The sequence below is a fragment of the Apis mellifera genome, linkage group LG14, assembly GCF_003254395.2.
Source record: "Apis mellifera strain DH4 linkage group LG14, Amel_HAv3.1, whole genome shotgun sequence".
In the NCBI taxonomy this organism is placed as follows: Eukaryota; Metazoa; Arthropoda; class Insecta; order Hymenoptera; family Apidae; genus Apis; species Apis mellifera.
The window spans coordinates 204,730-229,148 of NC_037651.1; the positions used below are offsets into that span (position 1 = coordinate 204,730).

At 19.4% G+C, this 24,419-nt stretch overlaps 1 protein-coding gene across 3 annotated transcripts in view; it reads left to right on the forward strand.

Annotated features, from left to right (window-relative positions):
* LOC727378 (peptidyl-prolyl cis-trans isomerase-like 1) overlaps positions 1-24,130 on the forward strand; it is a 38,887-nt gene extending 14,757 nt beyond the window's left edge. For 2 of the 3 annotated variants that reach the window (XM_026444925.1, XM_026444927.1), the window contains 2 exons: positions 23,566-23,673; positions 23,986-24,120. In XM_026444925.1, coding sequence (XP_026300710.1) covers positions 23,566-23,673; positions 23,986-24,101 — 224 coding nt within the window. In that variant the 3' untranslated portion in view covers positions 24,102-24,120. Of the gene's footprint in view, positions 1-23,565; positions 23,674-23,985 lie in introns of all 3 variants that reach the window. The other variant, XM_026444926.1, reaches the window with a different exon arrangement.
* The last annotated feature ends 289 nt before the right edge of the window (positions 24,131-24,419 follow it).

The following is a 24,419-nucleotide window of genomic DNA, read 5'->3' on the forward strand; positions in this document are numbered from 1 at the left end:
AACTCCGTAAAAAAGAATCAAGAATAATTTGTCAGATAGTTGTCCGATTTCTGGAAACAATTAGAATCATCAATTACAAACGACAATTTCTTCATAAAAATTATAGCAGAATTATTATGAAAAAAAATTTATTTTATTGGTACAATATGACAATCTATCAAAATTATTTGCACATATTCAATACAGCAATTTTTAAATTTCTATTTATACAGAATGATATTTGTATCATATATTGCTAAATCTAGAAAATGTGTCTTCTTTTTTTCAAATTATGTAATGATTACAATATTTTTAAAAATTGTATATTTTTAAATATTTTTAAAAAAGTTATTATATTTAAAAGAAATTATTATAAACCATTAAAAATTAATTCATTTTATGCAATAAAATAAAATAATATAATAAAAAATATTATAGATATATTAGACAAAATAATTCGCAAATATTCATGCCGAAAATGTACAAGATATTGGTCATTGTCACTATTTATGGATTTTATTAATATTGCAATATATAATGTGTTTATTATTTCATGATCGATCAAAAATTCTTTGAGAATTTCATGTAAATATACCTTTGTGATATTTGAAAATCAAAAAATAATTATTTATAAAAACATGTTATAAATACAATCGAACTTATAAATATAGCAGAAAGAAAAATATATTATGAATTATATTGCAATAAATATTATGCGTAAATTGTCAACATATATCAAAATTAATAGTAATAGTTTATGTTGAATTTAAATAAATAATTATAAATAAATTATATATACTTTTATAATAAGAATGTATTTGTTTCAAATTAAAAATTGTTTAATTTATTATCTATTATTTGAATTACCATCGCAGATTATGATGAATTTTTTTATTTGCTATTTTTAATTCATGTTCTATTCGGTTAGTATTAGTTGGACACCAATATTACAACAAAATAAGTTTGTAATTCACTACTTATAAATTTAAAATTTAAACGTGGAAAATTGGTAAATTTAAGATGATTTTTTTTTTTTGCATAAGCAAATGAAATACTTTTTTAGAATTTTAAAATGTTTTTTCAAAATAAAATATGTTTGCAAATTCTTATAGAATTTATTATAAATATATAATAATATATTATATATATATTATATATATAATAATATATTATAATACATAGAATATAAAATTGAATATAAATCAATCATATTATACAAATTGAAAGTGAGAATATTTCTGTATGCAAGATCTTGAAAATATTGCTACTTGTTTAAAGTTTTTGCTAAAAAAAAAAAAAAGAAAAGATTAAGAAAAAAATCCATGGTTTCTTGCGATAAAATATTTTTTTATTTATAGGTTCATTGTTTGTAAGTTAGAATTGATTTAGTTATATTGATTTATATATAATACGATATATAATATATATAATATATATAATACGCTGTTGGTTTTATGATTTTTGTATTTAACGCTCGCTCTAATCTATTCTATATACATTTTTATTAATATATTTTTATATCTTATATAATAATATATCTAATATCTTTCTATATTTATTTCTTAAAATATTATAAAAAAATTCTATTATTAAGTTTATTTTTTAAATATTTATATTTGAATTAAATTTAGTAATTAGTAATTATTATTTTATTATTTATTAATAGTAAGTACGATCAATCAGATGTTAATAAAACATAATACAAAAATAAAAAAATCATATTTAATGTTATTTTTTTAACGTTAAAATCTATAAAGAATGCTGATGAATGCTGATAATAATCAAGTATATCAATTTCAATGTGATAACACATTATTTCAAAATGAACTCGTTGATTCGATAGAATTGAAGATTTTCTAAAGTATAAAGTGTACAACATATTGTAATATGTCTATAATATGATACAATTATATGTATCTATTATAGAATTGAAACATAAAAAACAATAGTTCTTACACATTTACGTATGGAATTAACCTGCTATATAATATTTATTAATATGCTAATTTGTAAAACATTAATTTAATTTCTGTCCGAAACTTTTCTTGGATTTTTCGTTATATAGAAAATATGTTATATTATACAATCTCAGATTTTTATAGCCATGTTATCAATTCTATAGATATAAATAAGAAAAAAATGTTCTATAAATATAGTGTTATTAAATATAGTGTTCAAGTTTTATTAAAAAGTTATAACAAAAATATAACAAAAATATAACAAAAATAGATGAAAACAATAACAATAATATTTATTTTTAATTTATTCATACAAGTTGCATTCGAGATCGTCAAATATATAGGAGATAATTTTTATCAATGCCATTAATAACTTCTTAGGTTTTTTCTATCTTAAAATATTATAATTATTTATAAATTATCTAATTTAAAATTTACATGATCGAAATAATGATACTTATCGAACTTACTTGTTTTTCATGGTTTATGTCTGCATATTTAAAATATCTAGTAGTATTTATTATTATTTTGAATAAATATAATTATCAGAAGTTACTTAACAGCATCAGTATTCAAATATAATTTATTAAGAAATTTATTGAAAAATCATATTGAAAGCGAAATAATTTTAAGTTCATAGAAGAAACTTTGTAAAATAAATACTTTATAATTTCTTTTATATTTAAATATTTCAAAATAAATTATATCTATTTAATGCTTTTAAATATAATGAGATATGAAAAATCATTATTATGAAAAGAGATTAATCGTTATTTTTAAAGATATATTTTAAACAGAAAAATTACAGGAAAAATTCATCTGTTAAATTTATATGTATAAAAATTTTTTTTATAGATTGAATGTTATTGAACATTGCTGTTTCGTTTTTATTTTATTATCTTCGTTTTTTAAATTGCCGTAACAAGCTTAAGATAATATAAATTAGCATTATCCATATATATATGTATAAGGCAGTTTATTTTTATTATTTTTTCTTTTTATTAAATATATTCTTTCTTATTGCGTATTCTTTGTTATAATTAAATCATTTTACAATTTTCCTTAAGATCATATTTTATATATTGCTATTTTTTACAATTAGTTAATGTAATGCTGAAAAATATAAAAAATTATTTAAATATAATGACAAAATTAATAAACTATATATTGATCTTTCTGCATAATAATCAAAACAATCTCAAAAATAATTAAGACATGATTTTAATTAGTAAACGTCAAAATTTTTTTTATAAAAAATTATATTGAAAATCTTAATCATTTTAATATAAAAAGCATATAGTAAATGTATATCAAATAATATTTTAATGTTAATCAATAAAAAAATGATATCAGAAAGATATAATTTCGAATCAAATTATTACAATTATTATAAATTATTGTATAATTAATAGATTTAATATTATAAAAGAGATAATTAATTTGAGATAATTAAAAAAAGGAAGACTAATTAAATATTGAATTTTCTTTATTCTATTCTTATGATATATTTTTAAATTATATAATAAAAAATATTAAATAAATTTATGTTGCTTGTGAGTTTCAAATTTTCTAATAAAGATTTATAATATATATCCATATTGATAAAAATTATATATTTTATTAATTATTGTATTTGTAATGTAATTGTGTAAAAGAATCACTTATTGATCAATAAATTTAAAAATATTATATAAATTACAAATTTTATATAAATTATTACGAATTATAAAATTTTGTACTGATTTTTAAAAAAAAATATTTATAATATTCGAACATTTTCTTAATTATTCAGATATTTCTTTATGATTTTAATAATTTGAAAAATTTTCAATGTTTTAAAATTATATCTATACAAAATGACAAAAAAAATTGATTGTTTAAATATTTACAAAAAATATTTAAATATTATATATAACATTTCTTTAAATATTTACAAAAAAACAATAATGTTTAATCATAGATCAAAAATAATTTTTTCCTGTTAAAATCAATCTATTATTTAATTCCAAATTATAATTATATATTTTCCAAAATATATTTCCATATTATTCCATATTATACAAAAAAATATTAGTTGATAAAATTATTATGTATTAATATCTACAAAAATTACTTCATCGCAAATTTAATAAATATGTTCAATATTTATTGATTTCAAAAAATATTATCTTTATATTATTAACAATTTTCATTCATTATTCTATTGTGGAAATGATGAATAAATATGTAAATTCAATTCAATATATTATGAAAAGAATCGATTATAATATGAATCATTGCTGAAATTGTTTATATAATTAATATGAAACAAAAGTTAATTTTATAGAACTAGAGTTGCTTTTATATTGTAATAAATTTTTTTATTTTTCTCGATAAGTGTTGTAAGTTTTTTAGAATATATTAACTTTAATATAAATATCGTACTTATTTTGTTTTTATTATCCTAATTATATAATTAAAAATTTTATGTTGTTTGTTCCTGTTATATTGGCATAAAATTTAACAATGATTCTATTTTTGCAGATTTTATATCCAAATATATTTTTTTCTTTTTCTTCTATAAATATTTTTGTTTGAATTGTGCAGGGATTTCCAAACAAGTTTCGTTTATATCATACACATTTTGTAAATTCATATGCTATTCATTTAAATATTACTTAAGAAATAAAATTATTGATCTTTTTTTTCTATTTAATATTTTTCAATGTATGAATTTAAAAGTGCAAATGTTATAAAATTAAAAATGTTAAAAAATTATGCATATTGTATTTTAATTAATATGATGCTATATTATTTTTATCTGTAATTTAATTGATCCATATATTATTTTGATTTTGAATCGCTTGTATCATTAATAAATCATTAATAAATCAATAAATCAATTTTGTGGTAGCATAAAATTGACGTTATAAAACTTCATATAGATAGTCAGCAAATTATGATGGAATCTCTCATTCGATTTTTTTATCAATTGAATTGTATTTTTTAAATATAAATCTTATCTATAATTGAATTATTTATAAAATTGAAAAATAAGTGCATGAGCTTTCCCTTTTTTTCACAAAACTAATCTAAGTTAAATTTAACTCAAATTCAACAAAAATACAAACCTAATTCAAACAAAACTTAAATTTACTTACTCTAGATTTCATTTAGATTTCTATTATGAAATTATAATTTCGTGAATTTTACTGTTCTATGACAAATCTATCTTCTAAAACTATCGGCATATATATTAGCAACAACATTTATTAAAAATATATAATAAAAGAAATTATGTTACGATTTTATACCATCATATCTAGCATTAATTTTTATGTTAAATATATGTAGAATAATATTTTTCAACTACAACGAATATATTTGCCAATTTTTTTTCCTCATATTATAATTTCATAATGCTCTATTAAATCATTATTTATATCGAATATCTAGAATTCAATATCGTTTAATTATTTTGCTGTGATTAATTTTCTCAATTTTAAATAATATTGAAATAATTGAATTGAAACAAAAATAAAAAATAATACAAGAATAGAAAAAAATTAAATTGTTAAAATAATTGCTAAGATATTGGAAAAGCGGAAAATTTCAACAAACTAAATTTCGAAATTTTAAATATTTTTGATTTGTTACTTTAAAAAATGATCCATTATCTTTTGATAATAATAAAATTTTGTCGCAATTATGAAAAACGATTTATCATAGAATCGCTCTCCAATATAAAATTGTACAATTTGTATGAGTTATTCTTATATGAAAATAAAAAATCATAAATCAATTTTAAATTGAATAATTTTTTGAGTAATTTAAGGTATATGTCAATGAATTATGCAAATCATTTTAAAATTTGATGGTTTTATGTAAGAGAAAATATATTTCTTCAAAAAATGAATCTATACCGAATGTAAATTGCTTACATTTATTGTGATATGAACATATTATTATAGGACGACAATCATTTCGAATCAGTTGATTGATATTTTTATATATTGATTGAAAGTTGTCATATAACTATGCTAATAACTTAAAATAGTATTTTCTGGTAATTATTTATTTCTTTAAACAATTGGTATATTAAGGTGTCCCATAAATTTCTTTCGCATACTAGGAATGACTTTAACTGATTATTTTTATATAAATATGCAGATTTATCTATTAGCCGTTATCGGTTTCAGTCATCCCGGAATTTTTTTAAAGTACGTTTCGTTAATGATACATTCTTTTTTAAAACATTTTTTGAATATTGTTTTTTTGTATACTGTTTTTTTGTATACTGTTTAATATGAATAACTAAAAGAAGGATTTTTACGGGAGTGGTGCTACAATCAATATTACAATCATTCGCAATTGATTTAAGAGATTTAAAACTGGCAATTTTGACTTGAAAGATGAAGGTCGCAGTGGCGATCAAGATAGGATATATCAATCGATGTGAAGTTTGGATTCCATAGTTGATTCCACTATTGACAAATCGATTTTATGAACCGCGTCTCTACGTGCGATTTTCTTTTCCAGCGACGTGAAAGAGATCCTTTTTTAAAGAAACTTGTCACTGGACTTGAAACTTGGATTTTGTATCAAAATATGAACCGATAAGATCATCACAAAATATTATATAATACAAAACCACATGTTGCATTGGCTGTAAAAGAAAAGCTGTTACAGTTTTATTGGGATATTTCCTATCGCATCTTCAGATCTTGCTCTATCCGATTATTACTTATTCCTCTTATTAAAAAAATTCTCTCCATATGATATAAATGATTCTAATCCGTAAGCGAAATAAAAGGTATCTCGAGCAATTCTTTTGCAAATAAATTCCAACAATTTTGAAAAAAAAGAATAATGAGATTTTCTGAGAGATGGAAAAAGATGATAGAGCAGAACGGTTCATATATAATGCAATAAATTATCCTTAAACAACAAATATCATGTATTCATTTCGTATCAAAAAAAAAGAAACTTATGGGACATTCTAATATTTCATTAACATTCTAATATATGATATGAATACTAGATAATGTTTCGCGATTGTTATACCAAAAAATCAAAAAAGAAAATATTAATATTAATAATATTCTAATTTCTGCTTACCAACTTTTGTATACTATATTTAAAAAAAATAGAATAAAAAGAATAGAAATCCAATGTGCGAGAGTATTAACTTTATCTATTTTTTAGAGAATGAAAGTTTTTGACAAGCATTCACTATTAGATCCAATTTAATAAATCATCAGAACATTTTTTACTGAGATAAAATTTACACAATTCTTCGTTATTTGTAAAAACTAAAAACTGCATGTTCGATCAGCTAATTAAAATTTATCATCTAAAATTTAGATGAGTGAAAACTCTAAAAAACGTGTTTTCTTAAAAATAGTGTCATAAATTTAGTCTAATAATATTAGTCTAGTAATATTATACAGATTAACACAAACTCAATATCGAAATCAACTATATATTCCGTTTTTTCTTGTAATTTTATCGATTTAATATAAACAAATTAGATTTGATTTGTATGTAAAAATTTGTTCATATTTCAATAATTATCGCTTTTTTTGAATAGATAAATTGCACAAATTCCATTTCAAGTTCTATTGTTTCAAATAAAGTAAAATATAAAAAAAAAAAAACAAAATATTTCTCCCCAAAAAAAATAAATTAAAAAAAGTAAAATAAAAATAAAAAAAGTAACTATACTCGGGAAATACAAATGCAAATGAATTACAAATTCTAAAAAAAATTATAAAATTATAAAATAATTATAAAAAAAAATATGAAATAATAGAAAAACAAAAAACAAAAAATATGATAAAAACTTGCTTTTTGAATTGAAACTTGATTTCCAAAGTTAAAATTTGCATTTAATCATTGCTGGAATTCTAAAATTCTACTCTAATCAATTTACTAAATCATCGTCGAAGATATTATTTAATAGAACCCCCCCCCCCTTTTTTTTTTGCGAAAATGTATGCAAATGTGTAATATTTGTAAATCATATGCGAATAAAGATTTAGTCTATCAAAATGACTTTCACGAGTTTTTATGCATAACCAGAAATTTTAATTATTGAATCATAATTAAAAGCCAATATTTTATTAAAAATACGAAAAATATTAAAAATTTTGAATTTTATTTTTTTAGTTAGAGATTGTAAATATAAACATAAAATTGGAAGATTAAATATATTTAGAATTAATTTCCATTTTCCAAATTATGCACAATAGCCATACATAAAGTTGTAAAAAGATGGAAAAATTCAGTTTATTTTTCGCAATAAATACAATTGGACTTTATATTATCAATAGTATTATCAATACATTAAAATAAATTGAGATATGAGAATAAATTAATATTAAATTAAAATAAATCTTTTACGATTTTGTATTTGTTTTAAGTAACAAGTTTATTTCAATGGTTAAAAGCAGATATGAAACTACAAAATATTAATAATTATAATATGTATAATGCATCAAAATCAAATAGTTTATACATCTTTCTATTGATATAATCATAATTATCATAATAAATTTATGATTAATGTCATTGATATATAATAAAGATTTTTATATATTATGCAGATTTTTAAAAATATCTATTTTATTTTTAATTATTTTATTATACATAAATTATAATTTATTTACATATTTTTTCATTTTTCACATTTCTTGAAAAAATAATATAATACGATTCATTGATCAATTACAAAACTGTTGTCACAATAGATTTGTATTAGTGAATTATCGCAGTTTTCTTATTTACTTTAATTATTTATTTAAACAAATAAATGAAGTTTGTTATATCCAATACTATTGTCAAATTATTTCAAAAATCATTAGTTAAACCTCGTCGATTGATGTCTGTATAATCTTTGATGATAATTTATACGACATTCAAAGAAGGAATTTCTTAAAGATATCGAGGAATTTCTCCTAGGATTCTATAAAAAGGAGAAAGAGCTACAAGCGAAAGAACTATTTCGCAAAGCATTAGTTTAACATTTCTAATAGTACTTGATTGAACTGTTAACATATTTAATGACTCATTGACATTAATATTGATAATTATATGATAATATGATAACATTTTTTCTTCTCTTACTGATACAAATAATTATATTAATTCAATATTAATTATTGTTCTTCTAAAAGAAAAATATCTTTAAAACCATTGTGTAAAATAAAAACGTCCTCAACATAAAAATATCGTGAATATTGTTTCGTTTTGTCTCTGAATTCGCTTTTTAATCTACTTTATATTTCTGTTATAAGTTCCGTCACAACTGAATTTTGTTGTAAAATTTTAAAATGTTTGTTTGGAATTAAAAAAATTTTTTCTATAATTTCATTTTTTATCAACTATTACAAATTCAAATTTAGTGAAATGCACTCTTTTAATAGTGCCTTTAAGAGATATTTTTGTGCTTTTGACATGTTTCTTTAATGTTCGACGTGATAATCTAAATAATGAAGACTTACTTTTTCCATATAATTAATATAATTTTATGATATAAATTGTTGGTACGTGTATAAATTCAATTAAATGTGATTAAAAAATTCTCAAGCTCAAGAAGAATTTAAGAAATTGTTCTTTTAATATATTTAATCAATAATAAAATAAATAAGGCCTCGATTTCTTGAATGTTAAAAAATATATTCTATATATATATTTTAATAATATCTATATTGATATATCAAAAAAATCCATTTTAATAAAAATTTTCTGTATTATAAACTTTCTACTAAAGAAAAAATGAATAAAAAAGATAATAATAGAAAATAGCAAATAAAACAATCAATAATTATCTATTCATGGTTAAAGATAAGATTTTATAAAATCTTCCATATTTTTTCAATCTCTTAAGTTTGCGTGAAACTCAATATGAAATCATATAGGAAAAATTAAAATTTATATAATTTATAATTATGTAAAATTTTAATTAAATGTATTATATAATGTACAAAATAGTGACACATAATAATAACTAAAATAAAAAAAACATATATGATTATCCTTTAATTTCGATAAAAAATATAATAGACCATAAATTATTTTCAAAAGTACGTGAAATTTTATATGTATTCATTATGAATATATAAAAAATCAATATAATAAGATCTCATTTCTTATTAATTCTAATTCTAATTAATGCTGATTTGATATAACATGATTTTTATCATCTGTAAAATTGGCTATTCTTATTTTTATACATATATGTTTTATAAATTAAAATGAAAATAATTTAAAATTAAAGTAAAATTTCCTTTTTTTATATTTTTTTTAGTTTTTATGTTTTTTATCTTTATTTATGTATTAAGATGATTTTATTTAACATATTTTTATTTAACCCTTTATTTTTTAAAAATATATTTTGAGTGTTCATTATTATTGTAATTGTAATTGTAATTATAATTTCTAAGAATTAGAAATAAGAATTAAATGGATAATTTTTAATTAGTGAACAAATAAATTCTTTGAAAAAAATTTATTTAAAAGTTAAAGAAAAAAAGAAAAAATAAAATAAATCTGCTTTTTTTACAAGAATTGAGAAAATTGAAAAATAAAATTATAAAAAATTGATAATTATTTAAAAATCTTCTTGAAATATATTGTCAAATTATTCTAAACAATTTTTCCTTTTTTTATATATATCGTTTGACAGTTAATAATTAACAGTTATTATATATTAACAATTATTATATATAATTAACAGTTATTAATATAATTAATTATAATATTTTTAATCATAATTAAATATATATTATATATATATTAATATATTAAATATATATTAATTATAATTATAATCAATCAAATAATTATAATAATAAAAATAAATATAATAATTTCAATTAATTAGATAATTTGTTTTATAATAAATCAATTAATTATTATATTGTTCTATATAAAAAATAATTATTAGAAATCTACTTAAATAATCTATAAAATAGTTTCTTTCATAATAAATAATCCATAAACTTTTTCTACATTTCATAATTTTTAATCATTGTGCATCGCTAACATGGATATAATTGCTGAATTCAAACAAATAAATCCAAGAGCGTATCAAAGAAAATTATATTATATGTATATATTGAATATAATAAATATTTTTTCATAAAAAAAAAATAATTATATCAAATTATATTTCATTGACGAATAATGAATAAGTTAATTATTTGCTATTAGCAAATATATATATATATATATATATATATATATATATATATATATATATATATATAGGATGAATAAATCAAATTAATTCATCATTCAAACTGAATAATATAAAATTATAACATAAGCCAAATATAAAACTTTATTAATAAATGAATGATATATATTATGTATTTAAAATAAAAAAGAAAAATTAAAAAAAAATAATGATAAATTACAATGTATATTAAATTAGAAAATTTATAATAAATAAATAATTTTTATCAAATTTTTTATTTATTATTTATCAAATAAATAAATAAACTTAGATCAGTAAAGTCAATTATTCATTAAAAATTCAACTCGAACTTTGAAATATACCATTAATTATAATTTATAAATCCAGAAGAAAACTAAATTAATGTAAATTTATAAGTACTTGAAAAATACTGTCTTTATTTATAAATGACATTCAATATTCTTTTACAATTCTTTCAGTATCTGATATAAATGTTGTATATATTATGGACACATATCACATTGAGCATTGTGATATTTGTCATATATTTTCATTCACATGTCTTCAATAATATTAACGGATACATTTCATTCCTCAAAAGAACAAAATTCAATCCATTCATATCCATATCAAAAATCAAAATCTAATATATATTCATATTTATGAGAGCTACGCTATAGAAACAATTCCTTTTTTTGCAGAAGATTTCATTTAAATAAGTTTGGCATTACGGCTGTTATAATATAAGTATTAGTTAATATAAGTAATATAATAATTAATATTAAGTTAATATCAATAATATAATATAAGTATGGTTATAAGTATTGCTTATTTTATTTAAATCAATTCAATTATATAAATTAAAGCAAAATATATTCTAAAAAGGAATTATTGATATAAGAATAATCATGAACCAAATCAAAGAAAATTTGAAGATTATACAGACTAAAGAATAATATATGTATATGTCATTTATAGTTATTCATATACATAGATTTTGTTTTTTATATTCAATATAAAAATCCTATTACATTATAATTTAGAAAACAATGAACTATTATATTATCTATAAAATAGAACTTAAATATAATAAATAAAATTCATAAAAATTATGGAAATCATCTATTTAAAAAAATTTTATGGAATTTGGATGGCAGAAATAACGATATTTAATGATTTTTAATGATAGTACAAGTAAAAATTTATAAGGAATTTCATTTTTTATGTTTTTTATGATTAATTTTATATAAAATTATTTTTATAATATATTTTTTTCTAACTTTTGTTTATATATCATCATATGTAATTTAGCATTGAGAAATATAAATTCTTGTTATGTACTAATATTGCTTTTAAATTTATTTTCGAAGAATTTATATCTGTAAACATTTATATATTTGGATGATAAATGAGATTCATTAGTTAATTTGATAAATAGAATTTTAATGTCATGATAGTAATATATATTTACATGAAAATATTCCTTTTATATAAATTCCTATAAATACATTCTTTTCAGAAATAATAATTCTTGATGTGAGAAAATTTCATTGTTGTAATTTAGTTTTTGGTAAATTAATCAATTAATAATTAAATACCAATATACCAAGTTATTCAAATCTATTTGATTAATCAGATGAATGCGATTATATCGAAAATTTTTATTTGGCTTTTTTTTTTTTTCTAATTTATTTTTAATGAAATTTGAAGTTACAATAACAATGATGACTTTTGAAAATATTGAAGAAGCTTTATCTTCTATATGCATTTTAATTAATATAATAATTGTTTCCCTATTTTTAAAATTTTTTAATCTAAGACAAAAATAACATTCATTTATCATTCTATTTTGTAATTTTGATTTTAAATTCATAATCAATTATTTCAAAAATTCCAAAAATTTTCGTATAAATTAAAAGATATTTTAATATTTTGGTATATATGTATAATATAATATTTTGATTTCGTATAAATCAAAAGATGGTTCAAAATTTGAAAAAATTGACTACTGTGCGATTTTGATTGATGAAGATTTACGTATCTTTCTTATTTTATTGACATCAATTGAATAATATTCTGATTTTTATTTTAATATAAATTTAAAATTATAAACTTCAAACTTATAAGATTATAATAAATTTCAATTTGATCTTCTTTTTTAATCTATTTTTTTATTTAAATTATATAAATATATATACAAAAGTTACAAAAATATAATTTAAATATAATTGAAAATATAATTAAAAAACCTCAACTTTAAAATTAAAAAATTAATATTTAAAAAAAATTAAATAATAATAATAAAATTGTAAATGAAAATAGTTAACTATTACAATTAAAAAGAAATTAAATAATTTGATGATTAGAATATAAAAAATATAAAAAAATGATTAAAATAATAATTTTTTCAATAACTCTATAAGCGAATCTATTTCTTTTATATTTGATATAAGAATAAATATTCATAATTTGATAGTATCTAGAAACAATATTTTCAAAATATAACTGTTTTGAAAATAATATCATCTTTTTTAATTTCATATTGTTGAATAGATTTCATATTATTCGTTCCGCTTTTTATTAAAAAATTGAAAAGAGCTGAAATTCAATCTCTAGAATAATCTCTATTAAAATATCTCTAGAATAAAAATGTTTGCTATGTAGGAAAAGATATAATATAAAAACTGCATAAATGATTTATCAAATTCCAGAAAATTACAGAAAAAATTAAAATTACAGAAAATTTCAATTTTGACAATTCACATTCAAATAATTAAATAATAAAAAATAATAACATTAATTATAATATTGAAGCTTTAATTAAACAAAACGCATACTGGATAACATGAGCAAACATTATAAATCAATATCACAAAGATCTATCATAGATCATTTATATCAATTTGAATATATAAACTGTCTTGTATCTATTGAAAAAAAAAAATACATAATGAATATATATATAATGAAATTTCCATGAGCAATTTTTTAATTAAATAAAATAAAAATGATTCATTTTGAGATGGATTATTATTGAACGAATATTGGATTTAATAATGAAAGTTATAGAATAAATAAAGCTAAGAAACCATTAACATCTTTAAAACATCACGGATCTCCAAACATTATGTTGTACATAATGTTATAGTAAGATTATAAGGAAATCCTGCAATATAAATTCCTTTTAAGAAATCAAATAAATTTGAATATATAATTATTTGCAATTAAGATTGAAAAGAAAAGCGTTTGAAATTGATTAATCAGATTTTCTATCAAGATAATGCAAGATCATATTTTTGATCATTAGATAAAAATTGATATAATTCAAAAAATATATCTCAGCATATTTCCTTGATTGACTTGACATCTTCGAATTATCATTTATTCCTTGCAAACTTTCTAAAACAATAAATATTTAAGTTATAAAGATAATACACAAATCGATCTCCAAAATATCATTGTAAAGAATAATCAACATAGATAACGCATATCAAAGCACAATTTTGAATATTATAAACAATTGATATTTTGCAAGAAGCTGATTTTGAAATATATTTTCTCGATTATGTATTACAAATTTGATTATAAAAGAAATTTTAATTGTTAATTATTAATCACTTTTTATTTCCTTTGAATATTTCATTATGAATTCCAAGGATGTTTTAAATTATTATTTTTGACGTTTTCGAAATAGCAATGTTATTGAACAAAAATAGAAGAATAATATTTAACAAGAATTCTTCAACCATCTCGAGGAATTATTTACAATATACATTATTCTTGCGAAGAATCAGAGGAAGATTTCGATTTATGAAGATGAAATTATTTATTATTTCATAAAAAAATTTCATAATTTAATAAAATCTAATAATAAAAATTATATTTCTTTTAACAAAAATCAGAATATGTAGCAAACAAAAAGATATTTTGAGATAAAAATCAAAAATATTAAAAGTAATATAAATAGTCATTGACTATTATAAAGATATTGACAAACTTTGGAAGATTGTTGAATTAAGATTTTGAATTATCTTCAAAGACTGTTTGATAAAAAGAAATGTTTTAAATAAACTAAACATTTTCAAAAATATATACATGAAGATTTCATTTGGAAAATAATAAAATAATTCATAATTACATTGTGAAAATTTTAAGAAGCCAAAAATAATTACAAATTGTACATAATTGAATTTATAAAATGAAATTTTTAAACCTGATAACTTTAAAATTTCCAATATTTCAACTCAGAGTTAATAATCGTTAATAAATCAATTGAAGTGTCCAAAATTATAATAGAAAGAAATTTAAAAATTTATATTATTTGTTCAATATAAGAGAGCAAGCGCAATCAATGATTCATATGATGGAACTGTATTTTATTCACTTTCATCTATCTACAAGAATATAATGGAAATTTTTCTAATAATTTAAAAGAAAAAATTACAGAAAGACATCTATTTAAAATGATTTAATTTTTCATCTGAAAAATAATTTAAAATAAGAAATAATAAAAAATAATTTATTAAATAGTTTGAAGATATCCTCATTCCAAAGGACGAAAAATCACTGTCAAAATCAATAATTAATTCGTAATTAATCTGGATTCGATTTTATAAAAATGAAAGAAGAAACATTGTAGTGACATATATAAAACATAATAGAAATCATTCAAGTTTATAATTTTGATTTTTTTTCCAGTGAAATATTAATTTCGCTGAAACAATATAATAATATGATAAAATTTTAATCTCTAATATCAATTTAAGCTTAAAAATACAAAAATATGATCAAGAATGTTAAATTTAAAACTAATTTAAACATTTTTTTATTATTTCTAATAAAAATTATCACAATATATATTAAAATATATTAAATGTTTATATATTAAATTTTTATATTAAATATATTATATTAAATATATTAAATGTTTTAGAATTATTCCCATTTATAATTTTATTATTAATTTCATTATTATGTTGTATAATTTAACTTTAATTTTATTTTTAATTTTTTTTATTGTTATTATTTTTTTATAAAGTAATTAGATTGTTTTTCGTTTTTTTTTTTTTGAATAGTTTGATTGTGGACACTTTATATGTAACTTTAATGATCTTATATTCTCTATAGAGAACATTTTGTATAAACATACTAATGATAATGAACTCATTGATTGTATATAATTCATGTCATATATATATAACTCATATATATATACAATAATTCGTAGTAAGAGAATGGTCGCACAGTGGTCGATTATTCTAAAAAGTGAATCAAAATTCAGTATTATTTGAAAATTTACTTTCTTAATAAATAATAAAATTAAATGTATCTTTTATCTTCATAAATAAGTATAGTTAATATATAATTCTTATTACATAATGATTTAACATCATTATTAAACATAATATCTTTTTTTAATAAAAAAAAAAACATTCCATGAAACCAGTAATAATAATATGCGAAAGTAATATGCAAAACTTATAAATTACTGATAAATAATATGAATCCGATAGATAAGATGATTAACAAATAAGATTAAATAAATAAGTAAAAATAAAATAAGAAAATAAGATAAGTAAATAAAAAAGCCAAGAATACATATTTGTATATCATCATTGCATTTTAATTGTATCTTGATTTTTTGAATTTTATTTTCGTTACAAAATTATTATTACAATATCTGACATAATATATAATATTTGAAATAAGTTTTCTATATTGGCATTCCAAAAATAAAAATGTTCTGAGATTGTTTTCTAAAATATTTTAATATTTATTTTGTTACTTTGTTCCAAAGTTTTTCCAATAAATTATTCAATAAAAATTAAAAATTTTATTTCAATTTCAATTGTATTTTAATTTATTTTATTTTATTTTATTTCAATAAATTAATATTTTATATATTGTTTATGACATGAAATATAATATCTTATATTCTATATAATTTTAATTATATTAATAATTGCTCTATTCATTATATATAATTATTTGATGTTGCGTTCAAAATAATAGAAAAACTATAAATTTTATTGTTACGCAATTTTTGATAATATTCAGGCGAAAGAAAACTTTTTATTATTATTTCATATCCAGATTTTAAAATGTCAATCAAAATGCCCATTATTTTTTGTAATTTCACTTATATTATATTTTCTTTTCTTCTATTTATATTAAGTCTTTTTTATTAATACATCAAATTCTATCCAATGTACAAATATACAATTAAAAAATTTAATTTCAAGCATGTAAGCTTAAATATAACAGTATACAAATAGCACAAAGTCATTACTTATATTATTCAGAATTAAAAACATTGTCATAATTGTTGTCCAAACTTCAAACGTGGGTGTGATATAAATTCGTATTGATTGAATTTATATATTTGTGAAAAAAATATTTTTTTTTTTTGCAATATTTCAAAAAAATTTTTTGTATGAACAAAAGGAATCTAATCATTATATATTCAAATTGTCTATACATTCTTAATTGGATTGAATATTGGATTAAAATCGAGTTTTTCTGCGTTATTTTCATTAAAAAATTTGGTTGCTACTTTCAAAATATAGAAAAAATAAAATACTATACCAAATAAAATACCAAATTTTCTATTGATTAATAAATTATTATGTAAAATATTAATATAATTGATATTACTTTATTGTCATTTTTTATTATTTTTGAAAAAATTACCTTAAAGCATTATTATATCGCCATCATTTTTAACGATTTAACTTGCATGTTTTTTTTTTTGTTTACATTCTGATCTTACATTATTATATTATACTTTTTTTTCGTTTTCCTGTTTATTATTTTAATTATCGAACTATATAATCTTTTCTAAAAAAAAATTAAAATTTTTTATATATTGTGTGCTTTAGCAAACAATAGACGTTTTTTTCATTTTTTATATTAATGAATGATTCGATTTATATTTGGCTTTTGTGGTTACAAAGGATATATCTATCGAAAACCGCGAAAAACAAGCTATTTAATTTATGCTAAATGATACTATATAATATTTTTCAGAATTGACTAATGTTTCAATTTTTAATTTTTAATTATTAAATTTGCAATTTCAGAATAGATAAAAAACTAAGAATTTGTCTAATTAATAAATTAAATTCTTTATCTGTTCCATATTTCTTTATTAAATTATTATTTTATATTTTATATAATATAATAAATTGTGATACAATTTATTGGAGACTTGCATTTGTTTACTAAGAGATTGGCTTAGCAGGATTCGAAGGATTATAGGAACAAAAACAGGAATTATAATTTTAATTCACAATCATAATCTAATAATAACTTTATTTTCATCAAAAAACTAACTTTACTTCTTTATGTTTTTATATGTAATTTTTATACAGTATGTCCCTTTTAAATATATTCATATAATTATTTTTTAAGTAACAAAAAATGCAAAAAATACAATTCAAATGAAAGTTATATAATATTGTAGGAAATATATCATGATGAGAATGATTTGATAACGCTGTGATAACAATGCTTTGATAACAACGCTTACTAACTATGAATTATGATCTGTGGAATTACATGTATGATATAAAGGATGTCCCAAAATTAACGCAAGATTTGAATTTGTCGCCATTTTGCATTAAGTTGTTGGCAACTGAAAAAAGAACAATTTGACAGTTGAGAGTTTAGGGTTAGTAAAAATGGAGCGTTATACGATACAACGTATTCATTATTGAATAATATTTTAAATATAATGAAAGTTTAGCGGCCGCAATTCGAAAATTTTATACAAAATGTGGTAAAAATAGTGTTTTACTCATCAACTGTGAAAAGATTAATTGAAAAATTCATGGAGACTGGATCAGTTGGAGACGCTAAACACACCGGTCGTTTAAAAACAAGGCAATGTCAAATGTCAATATTGAAGCAGTGTGTGAGAGTGTTAGTAAAAACCCAGAAACATTAATTCAGCATCGTGGATAAGAATTGCAAATTTCAAGAAGAAATTTTCTCTACAGCGTATACTCACAAAAGATCTGTGTCTTCATGTTTACAAAATTCAATTAACACAACAACTGAAGCCTAATGACCATGAACAACGAAGAGAGTTCGTGGAATAGATTATTAATAATGAAAAAGTGGATGCTGATTTTTCGAGCTTTTCGAAAATAATCCTAAGCGATGAAGCACATTTTCATTTCGAAGTCTCGATGGCTTTGTTAATCGCCAAAATTGCCATGTTTGAGGTTCGAAGAACCCACGTGTGATTAATGAAAAACAAATGCACCCACAACGTGTCACTGTTTAGTGTGGATTTTGGGTCATCAAGGATTTTACATTTTATTTTAATTTATTTACATATTTTAATTCTCTTCAATTGATATTTGATGTAAGAATGAAATTTCACTGATCTGATCTGATGTAATTATTAATCTTATTCTTTTTTTTTTATTTTGCTGTTACTTTTATATATATTTTATATATAATATTTTGTTTCATTGATGACCAGGATCATGTCTAAAGTTACAATATAAAGAGTGTGCCAAAATTAACGCAAGATTTGAATTTGCTGTCATTTTTGCATTAAGTTGTTGGCCCTGAAAAAAGAACAGTTTGACAGCTGAGAGTTTAGTGTTAGTAAAAATGGAGCGTTATACGATACAACAACGTGGAATGGATTATTAATCATCAAAAAATAAATGCTGGTTTTTCGAGCAAAATAATCCTAAGCGATGAAGCACATTTTCACCTCGATGGCTTTGTTAATCGTCAAAATTGCCGTGTTTGGGGTTCGGAGAACCCACGTGTGATTAGCGAAAAACAAATGTACCGACAACGTGTCATTGTTTAGTGTGGATTTTGAGCAGGAGGCATCATCGGATCATACTTTTTTGAGAATGAGACTGTCAAGCAGTAACTGTTAATGCTGTGCTCGATATCGCGACATGATAATACAGTTCTTTCTGCCGAAATTGGATGATATTGATATGGCTAATATGTGGTTTCAATAAGACGATGCCACATGCCATACAGTCAATGAAATTCAATTATTGCACGAGACATTTCCTGATCGTGTACTCTCTCGTTTCGATGATCAGAATTGGACCCCTAGATCATGTGATTTAACACCATTAGATTTCTTTATGGGGTTATTTGAAGTCAAAGGTTAACAATCCCACAACCACACGTGCATTACAAGAGGAAATTAAACGCTGCATCAACGAAATTCAGCTACAATTATGCAGAAAGATGAAAAATTTTGACGAAAGGGCGTATGTACCAGCAAAGCCGTGGAGGCCATTTGCCGGATGTGTTATTCCATAAATAACCTTATCCTATGCACTTTATGATTCACTTAAAAAATAAATATCTAAAAACTAAAAACTCTCTTTTATATTCAATTCAAATCTTGCGTTAATTTTAGGACACCTTTTATTTACACATATGTGCTAATCGCTATTTCAAAACGGAAAGGGAATCAAAAACAATCATCTCTTCTTTAATTAACAAGTAATAACAAGTAAAATGTAGGGGACCGATTTATCTTTATCTTCTCGTTGCAGTTTGAAGAAAAGATTCAAACAGGTTTATGATTCGAATAGATTCAAAACATTCATAAATTTGAATAGAATCTATTGAGACTTGCCTACTTTTTATTCCATGTCCATCTAGATATCGAATGTTTTACATATAATCGCATAATTATCCAAAATCTGGACTAAGTTTTTGAAATCATAAAATACGATTCTAGTTTTTATATTTCAAAAAACTATTCTTATAGGAAATTTTTCAGATCATGAAAATAAAACTTTGATTTTAAACAAATAATGTCATATAGATATGCCTTTGGAATTTGATACTTAAAGAATTGTAATTAATAAAAAGTTAAAATTTTTGTTAGATTTTGATATTAAATGAATTTTAAATGAATAAAGCTTCTTTAAAATTGCAAAAAAACTTAAATTTTATCCTTTAAATAAGAGATTTTAAATAAAAATTATTATCAGAATTAAATAAAAGTCACTATGCTATTTTTTTATATTTCAATGATTGATTATATCTCAATTCAGATTTTTTTTTAGTGATCGATTAAATTTAACATACATTCATTTCTTTCTTTTTTTATTTATAATTAAATGAACTTAAATATAGATCTTAAAATTAATTAAATAAATTTGTATTTTTGATCCGGTATCTTACATATATTCTTTAAAAAATCTGATATCTTCATTTAATATTAATAATCATATATTATATGATTATCAATAATCATATTTAATCTTTTGAGCTTTTTTAGAAAATTTTTTTATAAAAATTATTATTATATAATTTTATAAAATATAATTTTTATAGAAATTTTCTTAATAATATCTGATTTATATGTAAATATTTTATAAAATATTTATGAATGAAATAGACATACAATATCAATTATCTTCATGCTGTTAATAAATAATATTCTTCAAATTATTATTTATTCTTATAAATCTCTCATTTATTTATATTTAAAAATATTTCTCTATTAAAATTTGTAATATTTATTTATATTTGATTATAAATAAAAACTATAAATATAAAAACCTCTTATTTTTTAATACTTTTTTAAAAGCAGTTTAAAAAAATATTTGAATATTAATACAAATTCTATTATTTTTTCATTATTTTTAATTGAATTAAAATTTTTAATTTCTTTTATTATTTTTAAAGTTTTGTTATTAATAATAATGGACTTTTTAAAGGAATTAAATTTTCATTATTGACATTAGTTATAAATCATCTGTTTATGCAGAATTTCTTTATAAATTTGTTCTCTAATCTTAAAAATCTAAATTAGACATAGAATGTATAAAAATTTTATTACTTTGAAATAATATTAAATATTTGTAATTTTAAAAATTCTAAATGTATTTTTGACAACTGAAACAGATATTATGTATGCATCTTAGATTTATCGTCAATGCTTGCTTTAATAAGCTAAATATTATATATATTATATAATATATATAAGATTATAAACTAAATATTATAGAAAACTATCCATTATTGTATCATTTTTTAGACACTAATTATGGATAGCATTTTTTTTTGTTTTGTTCTTTTTGCATAGATTTTTGAATATTTTAAATTCTTTATCTTTTTGGATTTCGTGAGAAATGTCTATAAATTATATATGTAATAACTTTTTAATGTCGTGATGATTACACTTTATAATGTGTAATTAGATATAAAAAAAATATAAATTCATGTAAAAATAATAATTAGCTTGTATTAAACGAGAAATCAATGAATTCTATTTTCTCAATATATGTGCACTATTACATATCATGTCAACTATATTTGAATCAGACTATACTATTTTTTACATTTCAATAAAATTAAAATGAGTGAAAGCTTTTCAATAATATTTAATAATATTCGGACAAATCCTTAATTCAATTTTTTTCATACTTTTCGTTAATATTAATTTTTTTTATTAAAAATTGATTGTTTTTCTGTATTTTTTATATTTATATTATAATTAATTTTATATTCTTATATTATATTCTTTTAAAATTTTTTTCTATCATTTTTAATATAAAATTTCATTGCAAAATTTACGAATCATCATTGCATTGTTTAAGCCAAATTCTTTTAAATTCTCAAACTATGCATTGCGAAATTATTGTTTTCTCGAAAAAAAGAAGAAAACATATAGCTTTTGCTATTATTTACATATAAAATTCCATTATTATAATATATAAAAATTTATATATACATAAATTTTAAATAATTTTTTAAATTATATTAATGCAAAAATAAATATAATAAAAGTAAATTTGTTTTATTTGAATTCCTATTTTTTTGTTTTATTTTTATTTAAAATTACAAATTCATAGATAAAATAAAAAGTAAAATTGAAAAAACATTCGATATAAACTTTATATAAAAATCTTGACAAAAATGATGCATCAGACTAGCTAAAACTATCAATCGTGTCTCGTGACATACTTCTATTTAAATTTAGCAATGATAGTTATAATGTCAAGATTCTTTTCATGCGGAAATTCATTGAAGAAGAATTAATGCTATCATTTTTAATTAATAAGAGACTAGCATGTCCGATGTATCTATCCAGCAAATTTAATAATTGAATATTAATATATAATATTATATCTAATGTAATAACAAATATAGTCAGTAGATAAACATGAATTTCGATATTGCCAAGATCGAATGATAATTTTTCAAATACTTTATTTGCAATGGTTTCGGTAAAATTACAACACGCGAATGTACAAAGATAGATATTTTAAATAGATCTTTACAATTAGTATTTTTTTATTTTACTATAGTATCTTTACAATTATTACAATTTATATATATATATATGTATATGTATGTATGTGTACGCTGAAGTATAAGATTTCTGAATTTTTGTAAATATAATTTATTATTAAATTTCTTAAATTCTTAAAAGAAATATGGATTTAGGTGCTGGTGTTATTTCTATGGCCAATTCAGGACCAAATAGTAATGGATCACAATTTTTCATTACATTAGCACCTACACAATGGCTTGATGGAAAACATACAATTTTTGGTAAGTTAAATTTTACTTATTCAGAAGTACATTATATATTTTACATGTATATTACAATATTAATTAATAAAAATCACTAATTTCAATTTAATATATTTATTACATTTTAGTAATTGAAAATACACAATCTTGTTCAAATCATCTTCAATTTAAATAACAAATAATTTTTTACATATTTTTTTATATAAATTTTTAGAATAATTATTTCTGATTCCTAATATAAATTAAAACTTAATTTAAACAATGATAATGATAATAAATAAATTTATCAAAAATTTTTTTTTATAAACTTGCATCTTCTTTTTTATACAGGTAGAGTTCATTCTGGTATGGCAATAGTAAAAAGAATTGGATTGGTAGAAACTGACAAAAATGACAGACCTGTTGATGATATAAAAATTGTTAAAGGTTCCATAAGGAATGCATAACGAAATAAATATCTTCTTGGTAATTTATATTTACTATCCTTTAAATTTTATATAAAAAAAATTAAAACATAACATATGCAAAAAAAGTATAAAATATAAATTAAAATATAATTTTTTTTGATAAAAATTTAAAAATTCATTTTTCGTATTAATAATAATACATTTACTTTAAAAAAAAATAAATATCATTAAAAATATATAATATGTATATATATATATATATATATTAAAACATTTTTAGAATCGATATTAAATATTAAAATAAAGATAAAAATTTATCTTTTTAAAAATTATGTTTACTTTCATATGAATTTTATT